At 40.6% G+C, this 25987-nt stretch overlaps 1 protein-coding gene across 2 annotated transcripts in view; it reads left to right on the plus strand.

Moving 5' to 3' along the window:
• ATF6 (activating transcription factor 6) overlaps positions 1 to 25987 on the plus strand; it is a 235030-nt gene that overhangs the window by 86272 nt on the left and 122771 nt on the right. For both annotated transcript variants that reach the window (XM_075564052.1, XM_075564043.1), the window contains exons 10-13: positions 12172 to 12303; positions 19223 to 19336; positions 20267 to 20366; positions 25815 to 25882. In XM_075564052.1, the coding sequence (XP_075420167.1) occupies positions 12172 to 12303; positions 19223 to 19336; positions 20267 to 20366; positions 25815 to 25882 (414 nt within the window). The remainder of the gene's footprint in view (positions 1 to 12171; positions 12304 to 19222; positions 19337 to 20266; positions 20367 to 25814; positions 25883 to 25987) is intronic.

Below are 25987 nucleotides of genomic sequence, written 5' to 3' on the forward strand. Positions count from 1 at the left end.
TTTGCTTTGCATTTACTAAAGAGTTCTTGTGCACCAAGCACTAGTCTACGGTTTTGTGGGTATTATTTTTTACACATCTGCTCTCCAGGGCTTTCTCTCAGGTGGCTGCCATTTCCCTGGCCCTCAGCCTCCTACTGAGCTGTGTAACTCCTCTTGGACAAGCTTGATGTAAGAGAAACCCTGACTCCTACATGTGACCAAACTCTAGCTCCCTGGAAATATCTTGCATTCTCGGACACAGTAAGATCTGAAGTGTAGGCGACCAGTACCCCTCTCCAACGTCAGTGCTACAGGCAAACCCACTAGTCATCTGCAATTATTCCAGTGACAAGCCAGATCCCCAGTCTGTGTGGCCCTCAAGCACGGAGAATAGCTATATCTCGTCTACGTTTTCTATGAATGAATTAATTTACTCCCCCCCAGTGCCATCAGGGATGTGTTGGTATTGCTGTTGTAGATGAGGAAAGACGTCACAAATATTATGCTGCAGAACTGGGATTCCCATCCAGGTAGCTTGTCTCTGGGCCCTTGTCTTAACCTCTGATCAAGCAACAGCCACTCCGGCAGAGGGAAAGAAGTTGGCCTTTGTAGATAGAAGAGTTAAAATTTTCCATCCCGGAGGTTTGCCTATTCCCCTAAAAGTGACTGTGAAAGAGGATGTTATGAATGTACTGTTTTGATCATGAGTATAACAGAAAAGAGGTTACACTTAAATTTATCGCCATGTTGTTTTGGCATTTAGCGTGATCAGAGAGTACCTTTCTCAAGTGAAGTCATGTTCCAAGGCGTTTTTCACATGTAAATTTTTCATGAACTGATAAATGTATCACTTAGCTTTGTTGCATAACTAACGAACCACACCGAAAGTTAGGTTTAAAACAACAGAAGTCATTTACTTTGCTTAAAAAAAATGAGTAGTTTACGCAGAGCTTAATAAAGCTAGCCCTTGTTTGCTTCATGGCGTGTCACTGGGGTAGCTTGGATCGGAGGACCGACTTTTGAGATGGCTTACTGATGTGGCCTTGCGCAAGTTTGTGGGGCTTTCGTTCCGACCTGAGTGGGGCTGTGGGTTAGGGTTGTCAGTGCTTCAGGTGGTTCTCTCCGTACGTTTTTTGACTTCCTCATCCTGTAGTAGCTGGATTTCAAGAATGAGCATCATCTATTAAATTGGTGCATGGTGCTTGCTTACTGTTTATTGAATGAACGAAAGACTGGTGGATCGTTCTTTGTACATATTGGCTCACATGGCAAACTGCCCTTGTAAAGTAGATGTTTCTTCTCAAGATCTGTTCATCCTGCCTCTGAGGACTGCTATTGAGAGGGTTCCTTTATCTTGCCTTGAAGATCTCTTTCTTCACACAGTCACATTTTCCTGGTAAATTAGCTCATTATTACTAGCCTGCAGAAGTCATCAGATTGTGAGCCATTCAATAGACAGTGAAGCACCTTTCCCAAGAGATGGAGAACTCCCTACTTTCCCCCCTTCTTTAGCCCCAGTTGCAATAAAATCACATCATTTCCTGTTATAGGATCTGGAAGTGCTAAAATAATGTGTTTTCCACCTGCCAATCTTGAGCTGTGGGTTGGTTTTCCTAAAACGAAGATACAGAATTTAAACTGGGCAAGAGGCAGCTGGTGTGCTTAGAATGCATTACATATGACACGCACACACACACACACACACAAGTAGAGTGCCTCCTATGGGCTAGACATTTTCCTAGTACAAAACAAAGCCCTGTAGCCTTAGCTTACATTTTAGTGGGGATAGACAGACAGAAAATGAACACAGTAACAAATGATATGATTCTAAATGCTTTGAATATAGACATGAGGTACATCGTAAGGTAAATAGCCTTACAATGTTAGAATGGTTATTGGGGCTCTTTTTGAAATAGGATGATGTAGACATTTGAGTCAAGGCTTATAGGAAGGAGGTGAGTTAGCCAAATGTGTAACTGAGGGAAGGGCATTTCTGGCACAGGGAAACAGCCACTGCAAAGGCCCCACGATGGAAGATTGTTCTGCATGAAAGCAAGGGCGTCAGTATGGCTGGACTGAAGTGAATATGGGGAGACTAGTAGGAGATAATGTTGTTATTGTAGGTGCCATCGAGTCAATTCTGACTCAGAACAACCCTGTACACAACAGAACAAAACACAGTCCTGCACCATCCTCACAGTGGTTTCTATGCTTGGGCCCATTGTTGCAACCAGGTGTCAATCCATCTCCTTGAGAACCTTCCTCTCTTGGACTGCCCCTCTGTTTTACCAAACCTGATGGCCTTCTCCAGGGACTGTTTTTTCCCCCTGACAACATGTCCAAAATACATGAGATTAAGTCTAGCCATCCTTGCCTCTAAGAAACACTCTGGCTATACTTCGTCCAAGACAGGTTTATTTTAGCAGTTTATGGTACTTTTGGTATTCTTCTCCAGCACCACAATTCAAACGCATTAATTCTTCTTTGGTCTTCCTGATTCAATGTCCAACTTTCACATGCTTATGAGGCAAGTGAAAATACCATGGCTTGAGTCAGACACCCGTAGTCCTCAGAGTGACAGCTTTGCTTTTCAATTCTCTCAATATGTCTTGTGCAGCAGATTTACTCAATGCAACATGTTTTTAATATATTGAATGCTGCTTCCTTGAACATTGATTGTGGATCCAAGCAAGACAAAATCCTTGATAACTTCCACCTTTCTCCATTGATCAGGGTGTTACCTCGTGGTCCAATTTTGAGGATTTTGGTTTTTCTTTACATTAGTTGTAATCCATACTGAAGTCTGTAGTCCTTGATCTTCTTCAGTAAGTGCCTTCTTCTTTATATAATTCAACTTCTCTGATGATTTTCTTAGCATACAGATTGAATAAGTATTGTGAGAGGATGCAACCCTGACACACACTTTTCCTGATTTTAAACCATGCATTATCTCCCTGTTCTATTCACACAACTGCCTCTTGGTCCATGTACAAGTTCTGCACGAGCACAGGGAAGTGTCCTGGAATTCCTGTTCTTCTCAAGGCTATGATCCATACAGTGAATGTTTCTTATGACTCACACAGTTGAGTACTTTTGCATAAACAACTAAGCACAAGTAAACATCTCTCTAGTATTCTCTGCTTTCAACCAAGGTTCATAGATGACATCAGCAATGATATCCCTCATTCTGCATGTTCATCTGAACCCAGCTAGAACTGCTGGCAGCTCCCTGTCAGTGTACCGCTGCAACCATTGTTGGATGATCACCAGCAACATTGCACTAGCATGTGATGCCATGATTTTGTTCTGTAATTTGATAATTCTGTTGGGTTACCTTTTTTGGGGAATCCATACAAATTGCAGACAGGTGGCCAAGTAGTTTCTGGCATAGAGAAGTAAGTGCTTCCAGTGCTTGGTCTACCTGTTGATGCATATGTTAGGCAGGTAAAGTGGAAGTAGGCATCAAGTGAAGGAAAGCCTGGGTCATTTTAAGGATTTTGGTTTTTACCATGATACATATAGGAGTCACCTGGAGAATTTGAGCAGAGGAGCTCGATTAAAAACAATTATGAATTTTGAATATTCCATATTTCCTCCCACTCTCTGCAGGACTTTCTAATGTTCTACTTTTCAACACAGTGGTAGCTGGGCATCCTCTGTCTCTTCAGGTCTCAGGGTTGTAAGGCTAATGTTTGGGTGTTCCCTAGTCCACTGGGCTAATTGCTTCCAGTTGTCTTCAATTTTCAGAACTCTTCTTTTACCTGAACAGGGAGAGACAAATATTTGCACCTTAGTTGGCCACTTACTTATAAGCTTTCAGTTGATGCTCACCAAAGTAGATCGATTGATCGACCACTCACTCACTCACTCACTCACTCACTCACTCACTCACTCACTCACTGCCATTAAGTTAATTCCAACTCAGAGAGACCCTACAGGACAAGGTAGAACTGTCCTTGTGAGTTTCTGAGACTATATCTTTATGGGAGTAGAAAGGCCTGTCTTTCTCCCACCAAAGTAGGTAGAACGTGTCATTGAGGGACTGTATTGTGCCTAGGCTGCACATCTTTCTCCTGTGAAGCAGCTGGTGGATTCTGCTTAACCCACCACACCACTAGAGCACATCAATTACAGGCAGAGGTTAGAACTTATAACATCACAGACCGAGGGATCATAACACAATACTGGGAATCGTGGCCTTGTCAAATTACATCTTTTGTGGGGACATAATTTGGTAATATCTTTCTTTCTTTTTAAAAATCATTTTATTGGGGGCCGTTACAGCTCTTATAACAATCCATACATCAACTGTATCAAGCACATTTATACATATTTTGCATCATCATTTTCAAAACATTTTCTATTTTAGTCCTTGGTATCAACTCCTCTCTTTTCCCCTCTCTCACTCACCTGGTGAACCCTTGATAAATTATTATTATTTGCATATCTTATACTATCCTCTGTTTCCCTCCACCCACATTTCTGTTGTTTGTCGAGCTTTGCTATCAGTTCCCCCTTTCTCCCACCTTCTCCCTACCCTCATGATATGGCCACTCCCATTATTGTTCCTGAGGGGTTTATGTGTCCTGGATTCCGTGGACAATATCTTTCATCTCATTTGAATCTTAGGAAAACTTTGTAAAACTTTTGTTGTTTTTCATTCTTTGACATGTGAGGAATTGAAGGTTCAGAGAAAGTCTCCCACTTTCCCTGTGCTACACAAGCAGGGAATCTCAGAGGTTCCCTTAGAACACAGTCTCCTGAAGTTTGTGCTCTTTACCACAGTAAGACCTGAAATGCCCCATGCTCCTTTCAGCTGAAAATAATTTCCATTTTTAAAGGGTGGTTCTGAGAGCAATAGAACAACAACAATGTGTGGTGTTTTGTTGGAGCTGAGAACCAGTGTGACTCTTACCTGCTGAGATGGCTTGCATTTAAAATTGAAGTACTTGTCCCATATGAAAACAGGTTTGCAATGGGTGGAATGAAACCGGAGATGGGCCATCTTTTGTTCAGCTACTTGGTATGAAAATTGGGTATCTGAAATCACAGTTTAAGGATTAAGTGGCACCACAAATAATTTAAAACAGTTGTTAGCATTTAAAATGTCATAAACGAAAAAGTAAAGTAACAGTCCTCATGGTAGTTTTCCCAGATTTTGGGGGAAATTGAAAGTCACTTGTGTGTTATTAATCCATGCTTTTCAGGCCCATTGACAGCAATATGGACAAGATTCATTGGTGGACAATCCTTTTGTGCATGAAACCGTTGTGGTTCTCTAGGAGCTGCATGATTCTGATCAGAAAGACTCCTATTTTCTTAATTTTAATTAGTTTACTTAAAATGCAGAATAGATCTTCATTTAAGCAACTCGTAGTAAGGATTCTGTTAGATTGATTATCAGTATTGTTTTTGCTATGTTGTTTTTGGGTGACTTGACTTCCACTCTTAGCGAACCCATGGGACAGAGTAGAACTGCCCTAGAGGGTTTCCTGGCCTGCAGTCTTTACGGAAGCCACCCTTGGCGGCCTTCAATCACTACTTAGCAGCTGACCTCCTACCTGTTGGGTCACCAGGATTCTTCAATCAATTTTATGGGCTGTAAATGGTCTCTCTGAGTCAGTTCTTTGTACTCTTGGAAATTAATTTTTTTAAACTAATGACAAGGAAGACTTAGTGATGGAAAGCTCCTCCTACCAAGAATCTAAAAAATTTGGTCATCACAAGTACTGTCGGATTCTTCTCTTAATAGTTGTGGTATCACAGTTGTACTAAGACAATCTTGAATTTTGACCATGAGATAAAGCACATTCAGATCTTTCATATATTAATATAAATATGCGGTTATTTAGGTGACTAAAATGGATTTCTGTAGCTCATTTTACAGATTTCAATCTTTCATAGTTGATATTTTGCTGTTTTTTAATATTTATTTTTTATTAAACAGATTTATTGGCATGTATTTCACACATCATACATTGCAATCATTGATGCTATCAATAGAATTACTAGGAGGATAATCGATAATGTTTTCTAACATAAAATGATAATTATGTCTGTAAAGTGAACCAGAGACATTCAAGGGGATAAAAAAAAACACAATTTTTTTCAAAGTTATGTATTTAAATTTTTTCACAAAACAACTTTATCACCTTCAAAGTTCTCTCCACTACACCTAATACATTTGTCAAATCTGTAATTCCATTATTGGAAACACTTTTCAAACTCATTTGTTTGGATGGCTGACAGTACCTCCCTTGTTTTTTCTTCACTTTTTCTATGTCATCAAATTGCTGTCCTTTCATGTGCATCTTCATTCATGGAAACAAAAAGGAGCCAGGTTAGGTGACTGAGATGTGTGGAGCAAGAGAGGATGCTGTTTTCTGCCAAATCTGGTGCACTTAGATGGCTGACTGAACAGGTGCATTGTTGTGGTGGCAAAACCGGTCCTCCGTCTACCACAAATCAGGCCATTTTTGTGGCATGTTGTTACACTTTCTGTTCAGACCCTCTAAATAGAAAGCTTGATTAACAATCTGACCTGGTGGAACAAACTCCAAATACGCTATCCCTGTCACATCAAACAAACAAACAAACAAACAAACAAACAAACAAACAAGCAAGCATTGTCTTGATCTTTGATTTCACTTCAGCTTTTTTGAGGGGTAAAGTGACAGTGGCTTCTTCCACTGGCTTGATTGATGTTTGCTTTCAGGGTTGTAAGAATAGGACCATGTCTCATCACCAGTAATACCTTGGGAAAAAAGTCTGGGTTGCTTTGGAGCTGTTCCTCTTTTTTAAAAAAAATTTATTATTTAATTTATATATTTTTAAAACATTTTATTAGGGGCTCATACAACTCTTATCACAATCCATACATATACATACATCAATTGTAAAAAGCACATCTGTACATTCTTTGCCCTAATCATTTTCAAAGCATTTGCTCTCCACTTAAGCCCTTTGCATCAGGTCCTCTTTTTTCCCCCCTCCCTCCCCGCTCCTCCCTCCCTCATGAGCCCTTGATAATTTATAGATTGTTATTTTGTCATATCTTGCCCTATCCGGAGTCTCCCTTCCCTCCCTTCTCTGCCGTCCATCTCCCAGGGAGGAGGTCACATGTGGATCCTTGTAATCAGTTCCCCCTTTCCAACCCACTCTCCCAGCATCGTCCCTCACACTCCTGGTCCTGAAGGTATCGTCCACCCTGGATTCCCTGTGCCTTCAGCTCCCATATGCACCAGTGTACAACCTCTGCCCCATCCAGTCCTGCAAGGTAGAATTTGGGTCATGGTAGTTGGGGGGAGGAAGCATCTGGGGGAAAGCTGTGTTCGTCATGGGTACTACATCACACCCTGACTGACCCATCTCCTCTCCTAAACCCCTCTATGAGGGGATCTCCAGTGGTCGACACTTGGGCCTCGGGTCTCCACTCTGCACTTCCCCCTTCATTCACTATGGTATATATCTATATCTATATATATATATACATACACATACACACACATATATATATATATTCTTTTTTTGCATGATGCCTTATACCTGGTCCCTTTGGCACCTCGTGATCTCACTGATTGGTGTGCTTCTTCCATGTGGGCTTTATTGCTTCTGAGCTAGATGGCCACTTGTTCACCTTCAAGCCTTTAAAACCCCAGACACTATATCTTTCTATAGCCAGGCACCATCAGCTTTCTTCGCCACATTTGTCTTCGGCGATCGTATCATGGAGGTGTGCACCCAATGATATGATTTTTTGTTCTTTGATGCCTGATAACTGACCCCTTTGGGACCACGCGATCACACAGGTTGGTGTGTTCTTCCATGTGGGCTTTGTTGGTTCTGAGATAGATGGCCGCTTATTTATCTTCAAGCCTTTAAGACCCCAGTCACTATCTCTTTTGATAGCCGGGCACCATCGGCTTTCTTCACTACATTTACTTGTTCACCCACTTTGGCTTCAGCAGTTGTGTCGGGAGAGTGAGCATCATAGAGTGAAAATTTAATAAAAGAAAGTATTCATGCATTGAGGGAGTGCTTGAGTAGAGGCCCAAGGTCCTTCCACCACCTTAATACTAAACCTACAAATATAGGCACATAGATCTATTTCCCCATCCTCTTATATATATTTGCATTTACATGTCTTTGTCTAGACCTCTGTAAATGCCCCTTGACTCCTAGCTCTTTCCTCCATCTCCCTTGACTTTCCTCCTGCCCTCCTACCATGCTCCGTCACCACCTGGGCTAGAGTATACCTCTTCTCTATGCAACCTTACCCTTGATCATTCCCCACCAGGCCTGCCACTCCCCCCTCACTACCATTTTGGGTCCCATGTTGTTCCCTTGTCCCTGTGTTTGTTAACACCACTTCCTTACTCCTCCCCCCCACCTCAAGTCCCCCCGGAACTGTGGGTCCCATTGTTTTTCCTCCAGATAGTTCATCCAGCCTGTCCTATTCAGACAGACCTGTGGAGACACTAACGTGCAGGAAGACAAGACAGAGGAAAACAAAGCAACAGTATACAACCAGACAACAAAACACCAACAACAAACCACTGACAAAGAACAAAACAAAACACAAAAGAAAGGCTTGTAGTTCATTCAAGGATCATTTGCTGGCCCTTAGGAGCGTTTTCCAGTCCAGTCTGTTGGGGCACCACGCCCTGGCCCCAAAGTCCACTTTCAGCATTCCCTGGGGACCTTGCCACTCCATTCCCTTGCTGTTCTGCTGCACTCCCCCAGTGCTTTGCCTCGGTGTGGTGGGATCAGGTCAGGTGCAGTTCCCACACTGTGTCTCCGGTGCTGTCCCCTGTATCGCCCTTAGCCACTGAGGGGCATCGTGTTTCATAGTGGGGCCAGCCATGTTGTTTTTCGGAGCTGTTCTTTCAAAGCACGGCATGTTTTCACTCGGAGCTCTTTTTCCTGGTCAGTCGGAACCGGAGGCACACATTTCTCAGCCACCCTTCCCATTCCCAAATCTTCCATTAAAATCCACTGAACCGAGCTCCAAGATAGTCCAGATAGCTTCCTTATCTTGTCAGTGGTTTGTCGTTGGTTCTCGAGCACAAGTGCACACATTTTGAAGACATTTTCTTCTGTTCAGGAAGTTGATGGCCATTCAGAATGAGGTTTATTGTCAATCAGCATTTCACCTTTTTTGAAATGAAACCACTGTGTACTTGAGTTTTCCCATAGTGCTGCCCTTGTCCTTCAGTATTTTAAAGAAGTCTTATGCAGCAGATTTGCCCAATGAAAGAAATATATTGTCTGATTTCTGACTGCTGCTTCCATGAGCACTGATTGTGAATCCAAGCAAAAGGAAACCCGTATCGTCAATCTTTTCTCCATTTACCACGATGTTGTCTGTTGGTCTAGTTTTGAGGATTTGGGTTTTCTTTACATTGAATTGAAGGTTTTTATTTCCTTCAGCAAGTGCTTTTACTCCTTTTGCTTTTTGCAAGGAAAGGTGTGCCATCTGCAAACCACAGGTTGCCTTCTTCAGATTCTGATACCTCGTGTAGCTGCTTGTATTATTTGCTCAGCATACAAATCGAATAAGTATAGTGAAAGGATACAGTCCTGATTTTCAACTACACAGCATTCCCTTGTTCTGTTCAAATGACTGTCTCTTGGTCCATGTGCAGGTTCCCACATGAGCAAATTGAAGGACTGTTCTGGAATTCTCATTTTTCTCAATGTTATCCATAGTTGGTTATAAACCACACAGCCAAATGCTTTTGCATCGTCAGTGAAACACAAACAAGTTTTCAAAACGGATGTCTCGGGTGGAGGGATGATTTGGGAAAAGGGTTGCTTAGATTTGTTCTGAATTATTTAGGCTGGTTCCAAAGCTAGGCACATTTTCTCTTTACTTCACATGGAGGTTCTTTAGCAGTGTGGTAGAGCTTCTTCTGGTCATTGAAGGCACATAGAGTTGCTAACTGACCAGGAATGGTGCTAAATGGAGATTTCACTAATAAAATGGAGGAGTTGAATTTGATGAGATTCTATTGCAGGGAAATGTCTTCGGTTGGTTTGTGTTCATTGAAAACTTTTACAAGTTGAATTTTAGCTCCATATAAAAATATTAAAAGGTAAGCAACAGCACAATCCCCAAGGTTATCAACACACACTTCACTGGGCTTCTCTTCAAAATTATTATTGTTTTCTACTTCTCTTGTTTTCTTAAATACGAATTTGGCCAAGTTTGTGCAAGTTTAATTTTGACAACCCACAAGGCGTTTTACCTCATCTGCTACACGTTTCATGCTTTGTATGACTGTTCAAATAAATATTCTGTGTGAAAAATACAGTGGTAACAATATGTAGCCTCAGTTGCAACAAAAGTACATTTCCACATGGTCATAATGGGTGGTACTGTAGTGAAGAGTTTGCAGTTGCCTGAGTGCCTGCCACAGCACACCATGTGAGAATCACTGGATAACAATGATTCTGAGAGCAGAGAATGGGGAATCAGAGATAAAATGTTCTAGAGCAGTGGTTCTCAACCTTCCTAATGCTGCAACCGTTTAATACAGTTCCTCATGTTGTGGTGACACCCAGCTCTGAAATTAATTTCATTGCTACTTCATAACCATAATTTTGCTACCGTTATTAATTGGGCGACCCCTGTAAAAGGGTCATCCGACCTCCAAGGGGTTGAGAACCACTGTTCTAGGGGGATATAACTCTTCCGGCTTTTCCTAATTCTGCTTCCCCCTGATTTGGAGAGAAACGAATCCCAACAGAACTCTTCTTTTAGAACCAAAGGACTTCTCTTTTACATGACCCTCCTCTACCCCATCACATTAAATTGAATTCAGCATCCCTTCTTGTGTGTTTCATGGGAGGGTCCTTTGTGTTGAATTTCAAGATTATGACTAGTGTAAATAATGTGCCTGGCATTGTCCAATAGAGCATACACACAGAAAATGTTACAGTGGAGCCAAGTTTCCCAGCCCATGATTAATGAGTGAAAAATGTTAAACAGTTGCAGTATGTGCTTCATTTGTTGTTCTTTTGTTGCTGTCGCTCAGGTGTGTCACTCATGGTGTGGCCTGATGTAGAACAGAATAAAACATTGCCTGGCCCTGTGCCATCCCGCCGTTGAAATGTATTTGTTGAGCCCATTGTTTAGTCAAGTGGAAGGTCACTGAAAATGAGGGAAACCCTGCATGAGCTGGATTGCCAGAGGAGCTGTAACTATGGGCTCAAATATTGGCTTTTGTGTGTTTCCTACATGCTCGCTCTGGCTGTGTGTGTGTGTATTCAGTTATTTATGCCCATCAAGAGCATGTCATGCTATGATTGAAAATTAGGGAGGGTGGAGAGAAATGGAAGAAGTAATAGAAAATAAGATTTTTACCAAAAAAAGAGAGAAAAGAACATTTTTACATAAAATAAGTAGAATTATTTAAATATTTTTTTTGTTGACTATCAAATAGCTTGCCCTCTGGAATTCTGAAGAGCTAATTGATTTGGCTGTTTCTTGAAAAGGAGAATAATTCTTATTTCATTTGAAGTAGGATCTTACTGAAAAACATCAGTTTACGACACTCAGGAGGACAGCTTATTTCACTTATCCCAAGTTTAAAAATGGAAAACACCACTTCGTAGCGTCTAACAGGATAGCTTATTTTACTTATCTAATTTTAAAATTTGGTTAAGTGTATCTTGTATTTATTTCCGACATTATATGTTTTCATAGCATGATTATGATTTCAAAGCATTAAAACAGTGCCTTAAAAATTCATAAGCAAGGTGTTTTATACCTATAAAATTATTTTCAGAATTGCTTTTGATATGTACAGATACGTACAGCTTGGGACTGGATGCCTGCAGTACAGTTTTGACTTGCCGCTGTACCGAGTGTCCTAAGAACCCTGGTGCCATAGTGGTTACAAGTTGGGCAAGGTCAGCAGTTCGAAACCACTAGCCACCGCTTGGGAGGGAAAGCTGAAGCTTTCTAATCCAGTGAAAAGTCATCATCTTGGAAACTCACAGGGTTCTACCCTGTTCTGTGGTTGTTCTGAGTTGCAGTCGACTCAATGGCAGTGAATTTGTTTTTGTTTTGGATGCCTAGTATTCTTGTTATGTATGTGGACCTATAAAGAGATTCTGATTTGCTTCAGGAGCTGCATGTAGCATGTGCGGAATTTATTTTAATTAGTATTCTGTATTTTTAATTTTCAGCATGTTGGAGCAAGATTCCAGGAAAGTGAAGCCTGTTGTGAACCCTGCAAATCAAAGGAGGCATCTTCTAGAGTTTTCTGCTAAAGAGGTGCAAGACACATCAGATGGTATCATCCAGAAAAATAGCTTAAGGTTAGATGGTATAGATCTGTTTTTTCTAACTGATTTAATTAAACTCAAGTATAATATTATTTCACATCTAAATTTTTCATGCATCTTTTTGACTAATGGAACAGGTAAGTTACCAAGACCAGTTAATACATTTACTTTACTGTTAAGGTCAGTTCTGTGAGTAAATTTGCTATGAAACTTTTACTAATTTTAGAATTCATGCAGATGTGACTTTAAAGTCACAGATTGAGTACACTGATATACATAAACACTATCTAATATTTGCCACTTATCCATCTGTAGACAGATATGTTAGGATGGATTGATATGTGGCCTAGAGGATAACCATATCTGACCTCTGGCTTCCCTTTGCTTGCTGTAGACATGTCTCCACACTCTATCCCTCTTTACCTATTCCAACACTAACTTTCTCCCATGACCCTATCTTTCTATTCTGGGTTTGTTATTAACTCACAGTTAAGGGGGTTTATTAGGAAAGCTAATGGTTTACCAGAAGTCAGAATCTGTAAACAATAAGGACTTAGTCACTGGTCCACAGCAACCCCTCCTCAGCCAGCAGCCAAGTCTCTCTCCAGTCCTCAGCCTCTCAGCCATGTGATCTTTTGACCTCTGCCTTCCTGGATCAGGAAGTCTGCCTGCTGCTCTGTCTCAGCCTGATAGTCTTGACACTACTCTGTTCTATTCTATGGTCTCTTGCCTTTGGCTCTGGTCTCCATGCCGCAGCCTCTGGTGCTATTGGTCTTGGCCTCCACCACTTCAGAAGGAGATCTAGAAGATGCTCCAGTGGTGGCTTTTTTTCCTGATGGTCCTGGGGTTTCTTTATGTGTCTGGGATGGTGGTTATACACAGAGGAGTGGTTTTGATGGAGGTTTGGTTTTTGTCTCTCAGCAGACCATACCCCCAAGGAAACAAAGAGTGCTGACTTAGTTCACACCTTCTACTAATGTGGATACTTAATCCTATCTATTAGCATAGTAGAGAATTCCTCCAAATTGGAAGTATAACCACAGGCATAGAGGCTAAAATTTATAGTAATCACATAAGGGGTATGGCTAGAGGGGCCATATTAATTGACTGCATCTCAATCTGCTTAATCCTATTTGTAATCCTTAGGTAAAATAATTTATTCTTACTGATTGTGAACTTTGTTGAACCTTCCTTGTTATAATACCGACTTGGTAAATTCCATATTGTTTGTCAATAACAAAAGGCTTACGAGGGGGCTTCCAAAAAAGCATAGAAAAATTTCATGATCTTTTAATTTAATTTTTTCCATGAACTTTTGGAAGCCCCTTCCTATAATTATACAAAAATATAATTTCTGTATTATGGTAACTTTGAGGAAAAAGGTATGCCTAACCCAAGCCATGGTATTTATTTATTTATTTAAAAAAAAATTTTTTTTTTTCTTCCTGCCGTGGTATTTTTTTAAATAAATCATTTTATTGGGGCTCATACAACTCTTACCACAAACCATGCATACATCAATTGAGTAAAGCACCCTTATACATTCGTTGCCCTCATCATTCTCAAAATTCCCCTTCCACTTGGGTTCCTGGAATCAGCTCATTTTCCTTTTTCCCTCCCCTCCCCTGCCCCTCCCTCACCAACCCTTAATGACTTATAAATTATTACTCTGTCCTAACTTACACTGCCCGGCATCTCCCCTCACCCATTTTCCTGCTGCCCATCCCCCAGAGAGGAGGCTACACGTAGATCCCCAAGATCGATTCCCTCTATTTACACCCCCTTCCCTCCCATTGTCGCCACTCTCACCGCTGGTCCTGAGGGGCTCATCTGTCCTAGATTCCCTGTGTTTCCAGATCCCTACTGCACCACTGTGCATCCTCTGGTCTAACCAGGTCTGCAAGGTAGAATTGGGGTCATGATAATTGGGGGGGAGGAAGCGTTCAAGAACTAGAGGAAGGTTGTGAGTTTCATTGTTGCTACACTGAACCCTGAGTGACCCATCTCCTCCCCACTACCCCTCTGCAAGGGATGTCCAGCTGTCTACAGATGGGCATTAGGTCCCCATCATGCACTCTCCTCATACATGGTGATAGGATTTTTTTCCCCCTGCCTTTGTTGTTTGAAACCTGGTCCCCTCAGCCCTTCATGATCACACATGTTGGTGTGCTGCTTCCATGTGGGATCTGTTGCTTCTGGGCTAGATGGCCGCTTGTTTACTTTCAAGCCTTTAAGTCCCAGGCACTATATCTCTCAATAGCCGGGCACCATTATCCTTCTTCACCACACTTACTTATGTACACATTGGTTTTCAGCGTTTATGTGGGGAAGGTGATCACACAATGATGGTTTTTGTTCTTTGGTGTCTGCTACCTGGTCCCGTCAACACCTCGTATTCACTTAGGCTGGCGTGCTTCTTCTCTGTGGGCTTTGTTGCTTCTGAGCTAGATGGCCGCTTGTTTGCCTTCAAGTCTTTAAGACCCCAGATGCTATATCTTTTGATAGCCAGGCACCATCAGCTTTCTTCACCATGTTTGCTTATGCACACGTCTGTCTTCAGCAATCATGTTGGGAAGGTGGGTATCATGGCATGACTGTTTAGCTGAGCAAGGTGCTATTATATTGAGGGAGTGGCCATGGTATTTTAAATTACTTCATATGCATGTGAAAGTCAGAGATTGAATAAGGAAGACTGAAGAAAACTTGATGAATTTGGACTATGGCGTTGCCGAAGAATATTGAAAAATCTTATGGACTGCCAAAAGAACAAACAGATCTGTCTTGGCAAAAGTAAAACCAGAATGCTCTTTAGAGGTAAGGATGACAAGACCTCATTTCTCATACTTTGGGCATGTTATCAGGAGAGACCAGTTCCTGGAGAAAGGACATCATGCTTGGCCAAGTGGCCGGGCAGAAAGACAGAGGAAGCCCCTTGAAGAGATGGATCGACACAGTTGCTGCAACAATGGGCTCAAATATACTAATTGTGAGGCTGGCACAGGACAGGGCAGTGTTCTGTGCACATAGGGTCAGTATGAGTGGGACTGTCTTGATGGCACTTGACAATAACAACAGCAGAAGATTATAGTGGGCATTTTCAAAGCTGTGTATGAACTTTTTGATAAACATTTTCTTTGTGATATTTTGGATTTGTATTAAATCTGAATGGAGCTAGGTCCTTGACTAACAAGAGTAAACAAGGTCATAACGTGGCCACGCTATGTAATGCTTGAAAAATCAAACCAAAATCTTAAGGTTTTTCTAGGCCATGGCCCACAGGGGAGTCATTCTCCTAATTTACCCCATGCCATTGACTGTTAATGATCTTGGCAGTCAACCCTCACACCTCAAGTCACCATTGACTACCATAGCCACTGAAGTTTATCTCCAGCTAGCCTTCCTAGAAAACAATGCACATATTTACGTTTTCAGGAAGCCTGCAGTGTGTTAGGAACGATGCTGCGTGCTGTGAAGGATCTCCGAGTTGCAGGGTAGTAACTGTACAGCAGTGGGCAATGGATAGCTGCTGGAATGTCGGGAAACATGTAACATTTCGTGCATTTCACATGCCAAAATTATGCCATGACTTCTGGAATAGTGATTCCAGCGATCACTTAGCAGGCTTCTTGAAAATGGCTGCAGCTTGATAGTTGTGTTTAAAATTTAACATGCTTTAGCTTTTTATCTGAGTTAAGCATGTACCCCTTCAGTATGCAAAACTTGTTACTCAAAAAATAGAACAAGATTTTTCTTAGGTACTTGACTTCCAGTTCAGGTAACATCTCTTGACAAGAGAATTGTTTATTTGGCATGGTCCAAATAGAAGCCTTCAGTTACTAGTCCACAGGAAAGTCAGGGAACCTGGTAGCTGCAGGGAAGCATAGTTCTCAAATTAAACTAGTCTATTCCACAGGTCTCAGTGGATTTCAAGCTGGAATTGATCAGCTTTCAAAGCAGCACGTGCAGTTATCTCAGTGGTTAGTCCTCACCCCTCAAGTCACCGTCGCCTATGCATATTTGAGTTACTTTCTTGCTAAAGGTCTTAGTTATCTAGTATTACTATAACAGAATCACCATAAGCGGGTGGCTTTAATGAGCAAATTTACTTTCTCACTCTTTAGGAGGCTAGCCTTCTGAAGTTAGGGTGCCAGCTCTAAGGGAAGGGTTTTTCTTTTTGTTGGTTCAGAGGAAGGGCTTTCTCTCTTTGAGCTTTGGCTCCTGAGCAGTCTTCATGTGATTTAGCATCTCTCTAGCCTCATTATTGCTTCTGCTGGTTTGTTCAATCTCTCTTATGTCTCAAGAAATGGGCTCAAGATAGGTCCTCCACTCATCCTGTCTCATTAACATGATAGACAATCTATCCCCCAATGGAATTATATCCACAGGCATCCAATCCCTCCTCCTCCCCCAGACTCATTGCCATTCAGTCAGTTCCAACTCTTAGGGACTCTGTAGGACAGAGTAGAACTTCCCCAGTGGGCTACCAAGACTGCAAACTTTTTACAGGTAGGAAGCATAGTCTTTCTCCCACAGAGCAGCTGCTACTTCTCAACTGATGACTTGGTGGTTAATAGCCCAACATATAACCACTGCACAACTAGGGCCCAATTTCCACAGGCAGAGGGCCTAGATTTTAAAATATATCTGGAGACAGGGCACTCCTAAAAGTTTTTTGGAAAGTGCAATTTAAAGATAATAGGACTTTTCCACAAAGTTTTCCAAAGCTCTTTGTTTTTGGGGGGAACACATAATTTGATCTATAACAGGAACAAAAAAATTAAAGCTCTTGGCATTGTGCCAGTCTCTTTAAAATACTTAAGATGCTTACTAAGCAATTTGAAAGATTTAAATAAAGATGTTAAGTCATTTATTTGATGTTTTTGTTTTTCAACATTGTAAAAACTGAGCAAAAAGTTACCAAGAGAAGCTTTTGTAAAACACTTGAAAGCACCAAATATAAATTTGCATTGAACTGAGTTTTAGAAGAGTTTGTGCTCAGCCATGGTGCCTGTATTTATTTTGCAACTCAACTTATTTTACATTTCATCTTTCTGAAGAATTATAAAAACTAGTTCAAATGACAAAGGAGTTGATTGTAGTCCCGTAATTTACAATAGTATATTTACCTGTCATTTAAAAGCCAAATTAATTTTATATATACAATTTATAAGGAATGCTGGTGGCATAGTAGTCAAGCATTGGGCTGTTAACCCCAAGGTCACCAGTTCAAAATTACCAGCTGCTCCATTTGTATTTTGAGTGCATTGTTGGTTAAATATGACTGCAGCATTTGTATTTTTAAATATGCAGACATGCTTTTAAAAATAATACCTACACAAGAAAGAGACTGTCTCCTCCTGTAAAGAGTTAGTCTTAGAAACCACAGGGGCAGTTCTATCCTGTCCTATAGGATCGCCGTGAGTCAGAATCAACTCTGTGGCAACGAGTTTAGTTTTTGGTATATGCATTTACAATCTGAGAGGTGTTAGGATATATAAATAAAATGACCAGGTCAACCAACATTTTAAAGAATGAAAAGTAGTGCCTAGTAATAGTAACGTCAGGACATTGAGCATAAATTTTGGGTAAACGGAAAAGGGTAGTCCGCCTGCCTGTAAGCCATCAGCCAGACCCTGCCTTTATCCCAGGAGTTCTTATTAACTGGAGCTCACTCACTGACCTTTATTTTAGTGATTCATTTGCTGAAAGGTTTCTCTTGATATAGAAAGGCTTACAAGCACTGTAGAACTCCAACCACCTCTGGGCTCCTGTGGGTCTAATTGTCTCCAGATTGCCTGCTGGTTTAGACAATCCGTTTCCTTTTTTCTTCAACTCCATCTAGTCTCTTTCCTGGTATTTCTCCTATCAGAGTCTTTTCTTTTTCTTTTCCCAAGAATATTCTTGGCCAGTAGAACAAAGCCAGTGAGCACAAATGTGTAGAAATCATTGCTAGAGTTTATCACATGGAAAGAAAATCAGGAGTATATTTTCAAAAGACGATTTAACATTTCAAGTTTCACAAGTCCACAGAGGAACTCTTGTTAGGTCCCTCTCCTTGTTCTACCTCCAACCCAGTTCTCTACCACAGCCTCCTTCATTTCCTAGAAGACACATTTGTTTGGTGGTTAGGAAAGTATACATATGTTAAGCCATTGAAGTAGCTGGTTTAATAGCCTGTGATTTAGATTCCTTATGTTTCAAAAATTTATGTTCAGCTCTTGGCCTCTTTCTCTTTCCTCCTATTGAGTACTTTGTGTGTCTCTTTACCCCTACACCTTTCAAAATTTCAATTTTGTTGAAAACTATACATGAAAACAAAACTAGGTGTTACATGATAAATACTGCTCCTCCTACCACCACATAGTCTTTCTCTCAAGCTTTCCCCCTTACTGTGTCAGGTCGTCTGTTGTAGCAGGTTGAATGAAGTCTTGGTGTATGCCGGGAGGGCAGGAACCATTGTATTTTCATTCTGTCCCTAGTTGATGCTATGTCGTAATTACTTAGTAAGCTGTGTAAGCTATGTAAATGTGAATTACCATGATATTTCTGTAAAAATTGGAAAATGACTTTGTATTATATAATCTATAAACCAAAATACATAACCTCCCCACCCCCCAAACTTTCTGCCGCTGAGTTGATTCTGATTCATGTCAACCCTATGTGGGGATTGATGTGATTTCTAAGACTAAACCTGGATGGAGCGGCTCGTGGGCTCTAACCACTAACCTTTTGGTTAGCAACCTAAAGCTTACCCTGCAGCACCACCTGGGCTCCTTACACTCATGGTGGTAATCTATGTGTTCCTTCTTTCTAACACGCTTCTTTTTAAGAGTGTGTTCTATTTACTACATTTTAATATTTATGGAAAGTTTGAAGTAGTAATGAGGCACTTATAGCAGACTTTAAATAAGGAATTTAAGATGCAACTGAGTTTCGTGCATGTGTATTTCAGATATGACCATTCTGTTTCCAACGACAAAGCCCTGATGGTACTAACTGAAGAGCCACTACTTTATATCCCTCCACCTCCCTGTCAGCCTCTGATTAACACAACGGAATCTCTCAGGTGAGTCGGAGGAGGTTGTAGGAATAGCTGGATGAGCCCGGGCTCTCACGTTGAGACTAGAAATGTGTCTGTTCAGACGGATTGGATAACTGAGAGAAGCCCCGCTGGAGGTGGTGCTGGGTGCCACCGAGGCGCTTCCAACCCACAGTGACCTGATGTACAACAGAACGAAGCACTGTCTGGGCCTGCACCAGCCTCACCATTGGCTTTGTGTGTGAGCCTTGCAGGATAACTATACGTACATTCTTGTTCAGTGTCCTCACCAACCTGACAGAGATGGTAAAGAGACTATTTCAAGTAATGATATTAGGGTTCCCTACTAAAATATGTCTTAATATTTTAAAGCTGCAGAATAATAAAAATCTAGGTGTAAGTGCATGTTTGTGGCCCTGGTAACATTCGTAGCAGAAAGCACCTTTCCCTTAAGTTAGGAAGATGGTCGTTTGAAGCTGTGTGAGTTTAGAGACTCTTCCCCTTTAGCACACACTTCTTTATCAACTTGATCCCAGAGTGTTTTCCTGTGAGTTTGGGTGCTATCCAAAACGAGCTTGACCCCAAAAACTACCTCGGTGTTTTTCTGATAAGTAATAATCAACTATGCTTTAATAAGAACAGTTCTATGTCTTTCCAGCTGCTGTGAAAGATAAGCAAAATAAAGGGAAATTAAATTTCAGTTAGCCTTTCATTCTTTTCAAACTTGAAAAATTTGAATCTGTAGTGCATTGATGATGATGCCCCCTCTTCCCCAGCTTATTAAAAACAACTTAACATTAAATGTCGACATTTTTTCAAATCTGAAAGCAATATTGAGACTTCAACCACTTGGAATCTTCTCTGTGACCTACAGAATCTGATTAAATCCACCCCCAACTCAGGGGTTAGACTTAAGTTTGATTAATTATATGTTTGATTAATTACACTATTTTATAGGTTAAATCATGAACTTCGAGGGTGGGTTCACAGACATGAAGTGGAAAGGACGAAGTCAAGAAGAATGACAAATAATCAACACAAAACTCGCATTCTTCAGGTGTGTTTCCTGTCTCTGCATAATGCTTGGCATCTTCTTTAGCAGGCTTCCTCAGCTGGGGTTGCTATCTCCATGCAAGATTCAGTTTGACCTACTTCCTACTTCCTTCTGTTGTTTCTGGTACAGCTGTCACTGCCACTGGTGCCCCGCTTTCCCTCTTTTCTGCTCATGTTTAATAGCATGAGTTTAGGGGTTTTAGCACCAATTTCTCTTGCTCATACATGTTGCTGTTTTCTTTTTTTCTGGTCTTATCTTTAAATTTACTTCTAAACCAGGGGTTCCTATGCCTGGACATCTGCTTCAAATATTTTTGTTTTGTTTTTACACAAATTATATAATAAACAGCACCACTGTTCTCTACTCTTGCTGTTGTCCGGTGCTGTTGAGTTGATTGGACTCAGAGCGCCCCCGTGCAGCAGAGTAAAACTGCCCCATTGAGCTTTCTTGGCTGTCATCTTTATGGAAGCAGATCACTGAGCCTTTCTTCCCTGGAGCCTCCGGGTGGCTTTGAACTGCCATCCTTTCATTTATCAGCTGAACACTCAACTGTGTGTCACCAAGGCTCCTGAACATTCCAGAAAGAGGGTTTTGAAACATGGGGATTGCATGGGAGAAAAGACAGGCACATATCTGTGAAGGTCTGTATGAACTTAGTCGTGCACTACCATGGTTTAATACTCTTAAAATATGAAGGTTCAGGTTGAAAATAAAAAGGTGAAAAAGGGTTTATGCAAATAATCAAAGGAAACTTAGGGCAAGTGGGGCTTCCATTCTGAGGTGGTTTGCCACTATGTTAAGACATATCTCCATTCATTAACTATTTTTTCCCCATCAACTATTGATTGCTACCGCAGAAGCCCTTAACTAGAAAGTTTCACATTGTAAGCGCTCACCAAATCACCAATGCTGCTAAAGAGCCAGGTGCTGTTCTATACACTAATAGAGTGTTTGCAAACATGCGTATGAAGGGGTTCTAAAAGAGTTCCAGGGAAAATTCCATTATCTTCTAATTCCATTTTCCACAAACATTTTGAAAGCCCCTAAAATATGCATATGAATTCATGTATGTGTACACATACATGCAATTCCTACCTCATGGAACATACTTTTTTTGTATTTTATTTTATTTTATTAGGGGCTCATACAACTCTTATCACAATCCATACATATACATACATCAATTGTATAAAACACATCTGTACATTCTTTGCCCTCATCATTTTCTTTTTATCTTTTAAAAAAAAGTTTTTTTAAATTTTAACAATTTATTAGGGGCTCATACAATTCTTATCACAGTTCATACATATACATACATCAATTGTATAAAGCACATCTGTACAGTCCCTGCCCTAATCATTTTTTTCTCCTCTTTTCTTTTTTTACATTTTATTAGGGACCCATACAACTCTTATCACCATCCATACATATACATACATCAATTGTATAAAGGAACATACTTTCTAATGGGAGATAACTAACAAGTAAATGCATAATATTCTCAAAAGTAGAGATAAATTCTCTTTAGGGGGGAAAAAGGTGGGGAAGGCAAGAGGTTATGAGTTAGAATTGAAGGAGATGAGTGATTATTTTAGATTGACTGATCAGAGATGGTTTCCTCAAAGTTTGTTTTTTTTAATCATTTAGTGGGGGCTCTTATCACAATCTATACATCCATCTGTTGTGTTGAATACTTTTGTACATTTGTTTCCCTCATCATTCTCAAAACATTTGCTTTCTACTTGAGCCCTTGGTATCAGCTCCTCATTTCCCCTCCTTCCTGGTTTCCTTGAAGTTCTGAGTTGAGTAAGATATTCTCAAGATAGTTAATATTAGTGGTTACACCAAATAGCCTGGAATAAAAAATTATTTTTGTGTACAAAATCTGATATCGCTCTCCATTATAACTTTTCTCCAAGCGATGATTAAGGGATCTGGGTTCATCCCAAGGTATGGTCTCAACAACTTGAAATCCTTTGCCTTTCTAATTTAGGGTGTTGAGAAAGAGAGAGCTGGGGAAATAATGGGGCATGGTGGAGGAATCAGGCCTAGACTTTAGCTGAGGTAAAGCTGAAGCTTTACAGCTATGGAAAGCTGCTACGTGATCTAAACATCTGCAAGGGAGCCTGAGAAAATGTAGTCTTACTGTGTGTTCAGGAAGAAAGGAAGGGTTTGCGGCGGGCATAGCACTGTTTCTGGCATAGGTGGAACATGAAGGAGGAACTGGGTAAGGAGCCAGGAGACAATCTGGGGAAAGAACTTCCAGCAAAGGGAATGGCAAACGTCAAGCCTCGGGGAGGGAGCAGCTCAGTAGCCTGGACTCCACTGACTTAGAGGAGAGGGCAGGAAGTGAGGGCAGAGAGGCATTGGAAGATAGAGCTTATCAACCCTCAGAGGTTATAATGCAAACTTTGATTTCATGCCAGGTATGAGTGAAGGCATTGAAAGATTTGGGCAGAAAAGTGGATTAAGTTGACTGCCATTAATTTTTAAAATTATTTTTATTGTAACTGTTACATAGCCCAGACCCTGGTGGGAGGCAACTGAACATTGGGAGACCAGCTAAGAAGTAATTTTAGTTGTCTAAGTGAGAGAGCATTGGAACCTATACTAGTGTGGTATTTTTGGAAATAAAGGAAAAGACTTGAATGCCAAATATATTTTGAAAGTAGAGCTGATAGAAATTACTGATGCAAAAAAAACCAAACAAGCAATGATAATTTGTTTACCTTAGCAACTGGATGGATGCTGATTCATTTTCCCGAGACAAGGCTGACTGGGGAAGGAGTTGGAGGCAGGACCCAAGGAGTGATTACTTGTTGTGGTTGCTGGGAAAGATGAGGAAGAGCCACTGAGGTTGATCATTGGAACTTGTTGGTGATCACACCAAAACGAATTGCATTTGGTGACTAGAGCCTAACTGAAGTGGATTCACAAAGTAATACTAGATGAGGAGGCCGGGGATTATCTCTAAGTGATCTCATCTCTTTGTGATCTCCAGAAATGGGAACAGTGAAATGGAGTTGCTATAGGGAACAAGGTTTACTTAAGGATTGGAAATATGTCACCAGGTTTACATGTTTATATACTAATAGAAACACCTTGCCTATATGGTTATTTGGAGGCTCATTGGAAACAACTATGATGCGTTCAAACGTACACTAAAAAGAAGCCAGTAACATGGATTTGTAACTGTTAGTAAATTTTTTGCCTCTAAAATTAGAGTTGTGGGATCAGTGTTGGGGATGCTAACCAAAAGGTTGGCAGTTGAAGCCCACTAGCTGTTCTGAGGAAGAAAGATGAGGCTGTGTGCTCCAGTAAAGACTTAGAGTCGTGGAAGCCCTAAATAGGGTCTCTCTGAGTTGGAATTGACTTAATGGTTTGGGATTTTAAAAAATAAGTATGGTCAATGTGAGAGACACTCTTGACTGTAGATGAGCTCAGTCTCTGAAGTTCTGATATTCTTTGGTGATCTAGTAAGTGACTTTCGGGGCCTCTTCAACACTGTTTCTTTATCTAATGTGGCAGGGGTGGGGAATATTTATTTGCCAAGGACCATTTGGATATTTATGACATCATTCACAGGCCATACTGGTCAAACATTTAATTAACTCACTGATAATGTGGAACTGCTTCTCTGTCATATTAGATGGTATGATTTCGAGGGACTTATCTAGCCCATGGGCAGGACATTCCCCACCCCTGTACTCTGGCGACTTTATTGGCTAGAGGATTAAGAAACCACTCCCACTGTCCCAAGTACCTCAAAGTCATCCTAGAGTTGAGTGACATTGGATTATACCGTCGATTACTTTAAAATGCATATCTACCAGACCTGACACATCAAGTGTGGCAGTCTGCTTTTGTACAGATTCGCAGCCTTGAGATCTTTGGCTGAAGATCTACTCTGCCCTGTAGGGTTGCTAGAGCTGGAATTTACTTGATGGCAGTGAGTTCTTCATTATTAAATCTCTCCGTAACTCAGTTTTCCTTAAAGCCTTTCCACCCATTTCTGAAAGTAGTCTAGCTTCTTCCAAACATGTTTGTTAATTTCATTTGTGCCGAAGTAGCAAAGATTATCTAAAATTAGCTATTTAATCCGTTCTTTCTAAACCTTATATTTATCAACTAGCTATAATTTAATTTTGGCTTTATTTACTGTTTGTGGATAATCATGCCAATAAGTGTTATTATTATTTTTAATTTAAGCATATGTGTTTCTTTTTCTCTTCATTTTCTTGGTACCTTTTTCATTTGGTGTAACAAGCATTAATTGAACACCTACTGCATGCAAGACCTACATTTACTTTCGTGAAATAAGACTTGTTAAGAGCCAGAAGCCCAGTATTCACTGCATGTTGGTCCAATGTACTGAAGATGACCTCTTTCCTTTTCTTGAATCCTCTACCTGTTTCTCTTTCAGCATCTTTACATTGCATTGCTTTCATATATCTGACTTCCCAGTTACCCTGTGAGTGTCTTGAGAGCTGAGGGCAAATGTCATTGAATTTTGTATCCCAGGTGCAGGTAGTAGGTACTTCATCCACGCTGGGTTGATGAAGAATGAATGGGTTGACTCAGTAATGAACAAAGGAGGAGTTTTGTGATTAAACAGTTAATTAAGCCACTGTTTGACCAGGGTAATGAATAGTAAGGGTGCTTCTTTAATGTAATAATAATTAATCATTTGCTTTTGAACTCTGATACTCTACATAACTCTTTTGAAGATCAGATTATGAAGCTGCAAGGATTATAAAAAGGCATAGGAGAAAAGGGAAGATATGGGAAGACAAAGTAACATGTGTCAGACATTATTGACTCCATATTGGACTTCTTTTTTCCGTTGGGAAGATCCTGTTAATGATGTATTCGCTGTGTAGACAAATATTTCATGTTCTTGCATGCTATCAAGTCAGTTGTAGCTCCTAGAGCCCCCTCTGACAGAGTAGAACTTCCTCGCTGAGGTTTCATGGCTGTGCTCTTTCCAGAAGCAGATCTCTAGGTCTTTTTCTTGCTGAGCCCTTGGGTGGGTTTGAACCACCAACCTTTCCTTTAAGAGATGAGTGCTTAACTGTTCACAAGGGCTCCTTATGAGTTTAGATCTGCTCTTTATGTTTAATGGAGTAGACAATAGGATCTAGTTTCATCATGAACCTTTATACTTAAGCACTTTTCATTGAGAACACAATTGTTTTAGGCAAGCAAGTGGTTATATATATGTCTAGTAATACATGTATAGCTTGGTCATAAAGCTTTCTATTCTTGAATTAAGATTTTGGGCTATTTAAAAAAATTTAAGAAGTACCTTTAATGTCTCAGTCTCCATAAGAGAGCTCTCATTCATGATAAAAAATTTACTATCTTAATGAGATTGTATTTAAAAACTGCTGAGTCAGTATAAGGAAATGTTCATTTCTGTATATGCCATAAAAAATGTCCCCCTTCTTCTAGGGTGCTTTGGAACAAGGCTCAAATTCTCAGCTGATGGCTGTCCAGTACACAGAAACCACGAGCATCGGGTAAGGAAGTATGGAAACTTTTGGCCAGGGAATTGAAAATATCTGGTATTTTAGTAAATTTGGAATTCATAGTTTTCTTTAACATCTTAAGTTTATTGTCCTCTG

This window comes from Tenrec ecaudatus, chromosome 1, assembly GCF_050624435.1.
Source record: "Tenrec ecaudatus isolate mTenEca1 chromosome 1, mTenEca1.hap1, whole genome shotgun sequence".
Lineage (NCBI taxonomy): Eukaryota > Metazoa > Chordata > Mammalia > Afrosoricida > Tenrecidae > Tenrec > Tenrec ecaudatus.